Genomic DNA, 9,775 nt, shown 5'->3' on the forward strand with positions numbered 1-9,775 from the left:
GGGGGCGGGGGGGCCGGCCAGGCAGCTGCCATCTCCCACCTGCCCTGCGAGGAGCCCAGTTGCCAGGGTGACGAGCCGTGGCCCTTCTAGCTGGTGAGAAGCCACAGTGGGTGTCCTCAGGGGCTGTGGGCACTGGGCCAGGTGTCCCTCGGGGCTTGACAAGGAGCGTTGTTAGCCCTCTACCCAGTGCCACCCCACCTGCCTCGGGTGCACCCTAGGGCCTGCTGAGCCCGGCCCAGACCCACTCCTGGTCACCTCTTGGAGGGCCACCCCCCCAAGGCAGTAGGGAAGGTGGAGAGACTAGGAGTGGAGGCGGGAAGCCTGTGCAGATGGCCCCGGTGAGACAGAGACACTCCCGTCACTGTCCCTGTCACCCCAGAGTGGTGCTTTGTTCCGGCAGGCACCTGGGGCCACCAGGAAGGGCTGCAGGAAAGGCTGCCGACTCCCGTGGTGGCCTCCGCTCCTCTGGGAAAAGCTCCCCCACCTCTTCGCTCTCCCTCCCTCGGGCTGTGGCCCCTCTCTATGCCCCTACTCGAGAACCACCCCGCAGCACCCCTCACCTGGCTCTGCAGGAGCGGCCCGTGGGCCCAGCCGAGGTCAGGAGTTCCGGGGTCGTCCCTGCTCGCTCCTGAGCAGATGGAGGCGTGGAGGGAGCCCCACCCACTAGTGGTCCCGTGGGCAACAGGGGCTGCAGCTGTGGGCAGCCACCCCCTCTGGAGAGGGAGCTGATAAGCAGCGGTCCGGGGCCTCAGGCAAGGGCCCACTCAGGGTCAAGGTCCTGGGGAGGGCTCTCCAGGGCCCCCGGCACCTCTCAGGGCCAGTTGTCCCCCTAGGAGCAGGGCCCTGAAGTGGTGAGCTCAGGTTGGGCACCTTGCCTGGTCCCTGCAGGCATGCTCACTGGCACGGAGGCCCTGGAAGGTCAGGGGGTGTCCGGCCAAGGTCAAGGCATCCTGACTGGCAGCGAATGCAGCGTGAGCCCGTCTTCCTGTCCTTGCACGTGTGCATGAGTGTGCATCTGTCCACAGTATTGCTGTGCTTGTGTCTAATTGCACCTTTGGTCAGGTGGCCGCCTGTGCACTGTGGGCCCTGTCCACCTGCGTGCAGGGCCTGGAAGGTGGCGGGAAGGCTGCCTGGGCCTGGTGCTCACCTCTGACTGCCACCCACAGGTACCCCTGAAGGTGAGCCTGAGTGCTGGCCGCTCCTGGGGACACTTGGTGCCACTGCAGGAGGCCCTGTGCCCTCAGCCGAGTCCACGTCCTGCTGAGTCTCCAGGCAACCACCCGGCCCCCGCTGGGCCCCTCATCAGCACCCACCCCCCGCCTGTGCATTTTTCGCCTTCATTTTGTCCGTAGCCCCAGGCAACAGCGGGAGGACTGAGCTGGTTTCCACCAGCCATTGTGTGGCCTTCCCCAAGGTCAAGGCTTGGTGCTGCGTGCTGGCTCCTTGGCTACAGCAGGCCACGCAGGGGCCAAATTCGCTCTCTGGACCGTCCCCAGGAGTAAACGCCTGACACGGAGCTGCTGTCACCCTTGTGCAGTAAATGCTTCTGGAGGGTGGGAAACGCCACACCACGGCCCTCGCCATTCAGGGCTCAGGGCCCAGCAGTCCCTCCGCCAGCCCAGGCCGGCCGGGGCCCAGGCTGGCTCCCCGTGCCCTGAATCTACTCTCACAGCTCCCAGTGTCCACAGGGAGGCCCGGCCCATGCCCAGCAGCCCCCCAGCAGCCTGTGAGAGGGGCTGGTGCGCCCTCTGCACAGTGAAGAAACTAAGACAGGGAGAAGTCACGTCACTGGCACAAGTGCACATGGCTAATCAGTGCCTGGCTGCCCCATCGCAGCCCCTGGGAATGCACCTGGGGATCCCGCTTCCAGAGTACCCTGTACTGAGGGGCCACGGCCCCTCCCACTCCTTATCTAGGTCTGGGCTCCATGGGCCGCCCTCTCAATGGGGTGCTGGTCCCCATGGCCCCTGTCCAGGGCGGGTGAACACGGCAGGCACCCAGGCACAGCTCCAGGTCTGAGCAAAGGTGGCCCTCCGCACGCACCAAGGCTGGCCTTGTTTAAATGGTGGCAGAGTTCCACGCAGTGCCTCCTGTGCAGCGCACATGGACGCAGTCTCCGTTGTTCACTGGGCCCAGGCCCGTCTCCTCATGGCTTTAGGACGCTGTCCCTGGTTCCACGGGTTGAATCGGAGAGCTGGCCCAGACCAGCTGCCGGGTTGTGTCCGTGTGCGCACTGTGTGGCCACACCTCAGGCAGCCTGTCCACACTCACCTCAGAGGCAGGGCCACTGGTGGGCCACATGGGGGACGTCTTGTTCAAAACAGACCGGTCCAGGAGCTGCCATCCCAAAGTGACCCATGCCCCGGGGCCAGAGTGCCACGCAGGGACCCGGCCAGGGCCACACATGTCCCAATGCTGCCGCCTTCAGGCCTCGAGACACACTGACACTGGGTTCAACGTCGAGGACCCCAGAAAAGGAAGCACCCCTGGTGAACCCCTGATGGCAGACTCTTTGGAAAGGGGTGGGCCAGGAGCCAGGCCAGCTCAGGTCCCCAGGGACAAGGCAGGGCTATGTCCGCCTTGAACCTCATTGACCCCTCCGCTCCCTGTTCTCCAGCCTGGACCCCCAGCTCCATGTCATCCCCCTCCCTACAGACTCCGGGGTCCCACTGCTCCACCCAAGTGGGCCTAACACCACCTGCGGACACCCGGGCCTGCAGCAGAGCCCCCACCCACCAGGGGGTGCCAGATAGGGAAGGCGTCTCGGTCCCCCAGGTCACCCTGCAACTGGTCTAGCCCAGTCTCCAGAAAGTTAGCCTCGTGCAGCCCAGTGGCGGGCTGGGGACGCCTCAAAGAAGCATGGAGCCTGGTTCCGTCAACTCTGGCTTTATTGAGAAACAGCAGCATCGGGATGTAGGCAAAAGGACCACACGGCCCCCACCCTCCTGCTGCTCCCGTCCACGGAAGCCGGGGACCCACTTGTCTCCTCGGGGACCCAGCTCGCCCCACTCTGGGCCCTTGCGGGCTGTCTTGGCACATCCTGGGTCTCAGGAAAGTCACCCCCGTCGCGGGATCACAAGCAATAAAGCACGGTAGGTGAAACCAGGCGCCGTGGCCAGAAGACACGGCAGCCACAGCAGCCACGGCCACGCGGCCTGACCCAGGCCACCCTCCCCACACCCAGACGCAGGCAAAGGCTCATCCGGCTGATGCCGGCTTCACGCAGGCCAGCCGGCGCCCTCCACCCAAGGGACTGTTACATTCACAGCCGCGGGGCCCCAACAGGCCCGGCCCAGCCACAGAGCTTGGGCACAGCCATTGTCCTGCTAAGCCCTCGGCCACCAGGTTCCCTCCCTGTCACCACTCACATGCACATGTGTGCACACATACATGCATGTGCAGGCACACAGTGCACATACATGTACACGTGTGCACGCACACGGGCACACATCCACGTGCATGTGCAGGCATGCTCACAGGCACATACTTGTGTTCATGTGCACATACACGTGGGCATGCATGCACACGTGCATATACATGCACACACACAGGCGGACACGCCCCTTCTCCAAAATGGCTAATTATTGCTGTTAAAAAAAAAAGTACATCCGGCGGTGGTAGGCGAGGCTCGCTCCTGCACCACGGGCCCTGGGCCACCCTCATCCAGTGCCTCACCCCAGCATGGGGAGCACGTCGTCGGCACCAAGGAGCGAACACGTTCCAAGATCTGCCCCTTGCCCAGCCAAGATCTTAAACTAAAGGCCTCATGCAAAGGGCCACCAGCTCAGGACACCGGCCGTGGCCAACACTGGTTCACAGAAGCAGTTGCAAACAGATGCGGGATCAACAAGTAACACACAGGACACAGCAGCAGTGCCGTCCGCCTGGCTCCCAAGGCTCAGGGGCACTGTCCAGCCATCCCCTGCACACTGACAGGAAGGTGACCTCATGGGTGCTACCCAGCACCCAAACCACCCCCAGGAAGGCAAGGACAGGTGCTCACATGGCCAGTGTGCACCCAGAGGCCAGAGCCAGGCCCTGTGGCCTGGAGAGCACTCACCAGATGCCCAAAGAAGCCACCTGGGGGCTTCCTGTCCCCTCTGAGGCCCTCTGAGGAAGAGCACCCTCCGGGCCTCCCAGCCTAAGCCTGCTTCCAGGGCCTGCCCCCCACCCCACCTAAGGGCAGCAGTGGAAAGTCAGGCAGGACACGGGCGGAATGAAAGGTGGGAGATGCTGCCATGGTCCTTCCCGGGGCCAGGACACATGGCTGGCTGTGGACGTGCGGACACCAACCCCGGGGAGCCAGCCATCCATAGAGCCCATGCTTGGGCCATGGCAGTCACCCAGGGGATGGCCCACCAGCCACACGCCAGGACCCTGGTGGTGCTGGGTCATCAGGCACTGCAGCCCTCCACTGCCTGGAGATGCCCGTTGGGTCTGTGTCCCGGGTTCATCTGACGAAGATGTTCTGGAATACTCCACTTCCCACCACCTGCTCCAGAAAGGGAGACTTCCAGACAACAGAAGCCTGGGAAGCCTGGTCCCTGAGCTGGTGGCCGGCCCAGGGCTGGCTTCCCCAGGGCCGCACCAGGCAGCCATCAGGGGGGCCCAGGAGGCCAGCAGGTAGGACACGCCTAGGACAGCCAACTCAGAGAAGGTACCCAGAGCTGGCACCGAGCAGGACCCCAGGAGGACGCTTCACAGAGGTAGAAGTAACAGAATTTCTACAAACATATAAAATTCACATCTCAATGCGTGTTGTTGGAGCAGCTACCTCCCAGGAAGGAAGGCAGCTGCCAGGGGCGGGCCCCCCACCAGCGTGCCCGGTCTCTGGCCCCGGGGACGGGTGGCAGAGCTGCCCCAGTGGTCCTCAGGGACCCGCTGGGCTGCACACAGGCCTGGCCTGGTGGGTGCACAGGTGCCTCTGCCCACCTCAGCAGCTGGGCGGCAGGGTTCCGGACACGCAGCCACCCTGCCACACCCTTCCGGGCATATCCCCTGAGTCCTGGCAGCAACAGAAGGGCAGTAAGGAAGGGTCGGGAGTGCAGGCCGCATCCGCCACCCCGGGGCTGTCCGACGGCGGCCGGCCCAGCCCACAGACCCCTCTGGGACAGACAGACGCCAGCAGAACAGGAGACAGCCGCGCCCCGCCCAGGAACGGCTCCAGCGAGGTGCTTTGGTCAACTTCCACCAGACACTGGCAGCCCAGGCCTCTGCCACCTCTGTGGGCTCCAATGGCCCCCACCCATGCACCCCCACTCCAGGGACTAGAGGTGCCGAAGGCACAGGGTCAGAGGAAGCTAGCGGCATCCCCAAGTTACCACCTCGTGACCCACCATGCTGACCCTGTGTGGCCGCCCCCCACCCTTCCCACCCCACCAGGCCTCAGACCAGCCTTAGCCCCCAAAACACCCCACAGCAACTAGCTCCCTTGAGCCGAAACCAAACCAAACAGAAAGAGGAAAAAGGCACAACTGTTTGTTTTCCATTTTGCTAAAACACTTTACGTCTGTCTGTATAATCCAGGTTAACAAAATCTGAGAACTGCAAGAAAATAGGGTGCCAATTTCTGTACAGTCTACAAAACTCCCATCCCCAGCAGGGACCGGGTGCCACCAGGGGGATATGTACAGGGGACAGCAGGGTCTGTACAGTGTTCTGCAAATATCTCGATTGCTGACAGCACAGAAGGCTCCTTGGGAAACTGGGTTTGTTTCATTCACTTGCTAATTTCCGAAGCGCCTTTTCAGGCATGTGGGACCCAGTTCAGTGGCCTGCCTCGCCTCCCGCAACTCCCAAAGAAAGGGGTCTTGGCAGGCACTGATGCCCCTCCTGTCACCACAGCCAGGTCCAGGCTTCTAACTCGAGGTGCAGGTGCTGCCAAACACCACCTTGCTCCCCCCGCACCCAGGCCGTCCATGCCCAAGAGCCCCCCGCCTCCGACCTTGGGGAGGAGGGCCAGCAGCACGGACGGCAAGACCTGCTCTCCTCCCAGAGGCTGCAAGGCCGGGCAGGGGTGGCCTGCAGCCGCCTCGCCAACCAGGAACGCTCCTGGGGGGCAATCAAGCTCAGCTAGGGTCTCCTTCCAGGTTTCGGACTTTGAAACCTCCACCCACCCGGCCACCCACCCCCACCAACTGGGCCAGAAACTGCATATTCTAGACCACACTGGTGTGTGTGTGTGTTAAGGTATAAACTACCATTTTGTCCCAAGAATTAAAGACATGCAGAGTGCTATTCTGTCTAAATAACATATTAAAAAACAGGTCGGTTTCAGGCTGGGAGAAGCTGTGGGCTCAGAGGTGCCGGCAGCAGCCTGGGTTAGTAAGAGTCACAGGCAGGGCCTGTAGGCTGTGAGCTGGGGGATTCCTCGGGAGGTCTGGGAGAGGCCACTGTGATCCAGTGGCACGGGAGAGCGGTGACCCCAAGACTGCCTCCCCACCTGGCTCTCCTGAAGGGCCCTAACCACTGCTGGGCAGCGGGTTGCTATGGGAACCACATGGGGTGATGACGCCAATCAGCAAAGCCCAGGCAGGGGATGGGTGGGGACCAAAAGGAAGGAGAGTGATTCGGAGGCCACGCGAAGCTGAACTGGGGGAAGCAAAGGGCTTGTGAGACAGGCCCTCCCGAGAGCAGGTGGCCACCGCGCCCAGCTCAGGGCTGGGGCGGGGCGCTCACCAGCCTGGGCCCCACCTGTGCAGGGCAGCAGGGCGGAGCGGCAGGCATGCGGCATGCTGCAGCCAGGCCACGTGCTCAGCATGCACAGAGCAAAGCGGACCGCGGCCAGCTCAGCGCCCCACGGGGCAGTGGCCGGCCAGCCCAGCAGGCCACGCCATCCGGGGACCAATGGCTGAGCTGCAGCCTGGCTGGTGGCCAAGGGGCTGCTGGATGGGGGCCTCACTGCAGAGGTTCTGTGCTCAGTGGACGAGGTGGGGCCTGCCCCAGTGGCTGAGGGCCGGAAGGGGCCCTGCCAGCCAGGGCCCGGCAGCTGCATGGGTGCGTGGTGGCCCATGCTGTCACTCCTCAGGGCATGGCTCCAGCAGGCTAGGGAGGGCGAGGGACCGTGGCTGCTGACAACCCACCCCCCGAAATGTCACGGACGAGCAACAGCCCCGCCCCCCCACCCGGAACCGGCCAGAGAACCACGTGATGTCGGAAAAGGAAAAACCCAATGGGAACGCCAAGGTGAGCGTCTGGAAGCGGGCGCGGGCGGCGGGCGGCGGGCGGGCGGCGGTCACTCCTCACGCAGCTGCAGGCGGTAGCGGTGGTAGCGGACCTGGAAGAAGAGGCGCTCGGCCAGCGAGAGGGTCATGCCGGGCAGCACGTAGCGGTCGCTGGAGCCCACGTGTCTGAAGCCCAGAGACTCGTAGAGCCGGTGGGCGGCCACCTTGACGGCCGTGGTGCCCAGCACCACCGCGGAGAAGTTGTGCACCAGCGCGAACTCCAGCACCTTGCGGCCCAGCGCCTTGGCGATGCCCTTGCCGCGGAAGCGCGAGTCCACGGACATGCGCAGCAGCTCCACCGTGTTGTCCGCCTCGTGCGCCCGCGCCGCCACGATGCCCACCACGTTGCCATCCAGCACGGCCACCCAGAAGCAGGAGCCTGCGGGGGACAGGGCGGTCAGGGCGCTAGCACGGCCAGGGGACACAGCTGGCCCTGCCAGCCCTGGAGCGGACTCCGACCCTGGGCCTGAGTTCCCCCCAGGGACACAGAGCTGGTTGGTGTTCAGCCAAGTGGGCCACCTCCAACCCGCCCAGCAACGCTCAGACCAGCCCAGACAGCCCCGGATGGCCACCGAGAGGCCACAGTGCAGCCAACCCGCCATGGCTCCCAGCCACCTGGAGCCCAGCACACTTGTCCCCACGCCCCACGCGTCCAGTCTGCACAGAGAGGAGTGCAGGAGGGGGTCACCACGGGAGCATAGATGGCCTGGGTCGGGGGGAGCAAGGTGGCGTTTGGCAGCACCTGCACCTCGAGGCAGGCGCCTGGCAGGCTCGGGGGCAGAGCTGTGTCGACACTTAAGAAATCCAAGTGGGGGACCTGGAATGGCACAGGCCCAACACTCCACTGTCCCTGGCTGAGCCAGGCGGCCAGACCAACCGTCCCCACCCACGGCCGGGACCTATCATAGCCCCACATAGGGCAGAGGACAGGAGAGGCCCCGGGCCGGTGAGGACAAGAGCGCGCAGGGGACAGGCCACGAAGACCAGAGGGGAGGGCGCCGCCTCTGCTGACTGAAGGCCCGGGGCCTATAGGGCGCAAGGGCTGGACTAGCGCTGGGTGCCCATCTGGAGACTGGCCTGCTCATGCCTTACGGCCACTCCAGCCCCCTCGATATGTCCTCCCGCCAACCACCCCCCACTGCCAACCTCCACTCCGCCCCAACTGCCCTCTGTGAGTGGCCAGCCTCTCCCCGCTTAAACTTCTGCTCCTGACCCCTGCCTGGAAGACACGCCTCAGCCCTCCGCTTGGCCCCCAAGGGTCCTCCGCTGTCTCGTCTGCCCACAGCTCTGCAAAGTCTCCTGTCCCCTTCGGTGCCATAGCCTGAGGCCTGGCGTGTGGCAGAGCTCCTGGGATGCTGGAGGCACACTGCTCCCGACTGCCACCATCCAAAAGTTCCGGCTCTGTCCACCCACCCGGGCCCGCCCAGAGGCTGGGACAGTCCCGGGAGCCTCGCCCTCCCGAAGCCTCCATGTCCCCACTGTAGGAGCAGCTCCCACAAGTCCCGCAGCCCCAGCAGCTGCTGTCCAGCCTCTCTGCCCAGGAGGGCCAGGCGGGCACCACTCCCCATCTCACGCCCAGACAGACTGCAGCCTGAAGGGCAGGCCGAGAGCAGGTCCGCATGCCACACCCGGCCCCACCCGAGTCCCCTTCAGCACCTGCGGCCTGGGCCCCGGTGCCAGCCAGACGGGGCTCACCCTCTGCCACCTCCCATCACAGGCAGAGCCAAGCTGAAGCTAGGGCTCCGTGGAGGCTGATAAGATGCTTTGTTTGGGCTTGGGACAAGGGTGCCCAAGGCCAGCCAGCCAGCTGCAGGGGTGTGGGTGGGGGGCGGGACCAGCCCCCACAGGATGGGGCAGGGCAGCTTGGCCAGAACCAGTGGGCACAGGAGCTGGCAGTACCCGGGGGCGTCACTCTTGCTCTAGGACATCGTGGTCCTCTTGTCCCCACTGCCCTTCCCTGGCACTTACTGGGCTCTCACTAGACCCTAGCCAGCCGCTGGGGCTCACCCCGTCCCCTCTCATCAGCTCAGGGGCCGTCCAGCACCTGGGACACCCTCGTGCCCCAGGTGGCCGGGACGAAGGATGTCTCCTCTGGCCCCAGGCATGGAGAGACCAGTGGCCTTGCCTCCCAGGACCCAGCCTGCCGGACGGAGTGGCCCCCAGGGGGCTACAGGCCCCTCCCTCAATAGGGTCCTCACCAGGGGCCGGAGTGGCTGAGACCGGAAGTGGAGACCAAGACTTAAGATCCCTGTGCTCCCTGCGGGTCCCTGCCTTCCCAGAGTGATCTCTGCCCTTCCCCCGTCCTCTCTCAGCCTGCCCAGGGCCCAGCAAGGCCCCAGTGAGGGCCCGGGACCAGACAGGCCCGAGGAGAGGCGAGAAAGACCCCAGGCCCTCAGTAGGAACGGGGAAAGGGCAGCGGGCAGAGTGAGGAGCCGGGCCAGCACACATGGCCCAGGGCCAGCTCAGGCCACTCAGCACCCTGACCCGAGAGGACGAAAGGCAGAGGCCCTGGGCCTGGCAGGCCCAGGTGGACACCCAGAGACCTCGGTTCA

The 9,775-nt window shown here is 64.8% G+C and overlaps 2 protein-coding genes across 2 annotated transcripts in view; one reads left to right on the plus strand and one right to left on the minus strand.

Moving 5' to 3' along the window:
• POLN (DNA polymerase nu) overlaps nucleotides 1-1,352 on the plus strand; it is an 86,390-nt gene extending 85,038 nt beyond the window's left edge. Inside the window, exon 24 of the mRNA XM_006919110.3 lies at nucleotides 1,167-1,352. Within this exon, the coding sequence (XP_006919172.1) occupies nucleotides 1,167-1,352 (186 nt within the window). The remainder of the gene's footprint in view (nucleotides 1-1,166) is intronic.
• Nucleotides 1,353-5,464: 4,112 nt separating this feature from the next.
• Nucleotides 5,465-9,775, minus strand: part of NAT8L (N-acetyltransferase 8 like) — a 14,002-nt gene continuing 9,691 nt past the window's right edge. The window contains exon 3 of the mRNA XM_006919034.3: nucleotides 5,465-7,602. Coding sequence (XP_006919096.3) covers nucleotides 7,235-7,602 — 368 coding nt within the window. The 3' untranslated portion in view covers nucleotides 5,465-7,234. The remainder of the gene's footprint in view (nucleotides 7,603-9,775) is intronic.

This window comes from Pteropus alecto, unplaced genomic scaffold, assembly GCF_000325575.1.
Source record: "Pteropus alecto unplaced genomic scaffold, ASM32557v1 scaffold5, whole genome shotgun sequence".
Classification (NCBI taxonomy): Eukaryota; Metazoa; Chordata; class Mammalia; order Chiroptera; family Pteropodidae; genus Pteropus; species Pteropus alecto.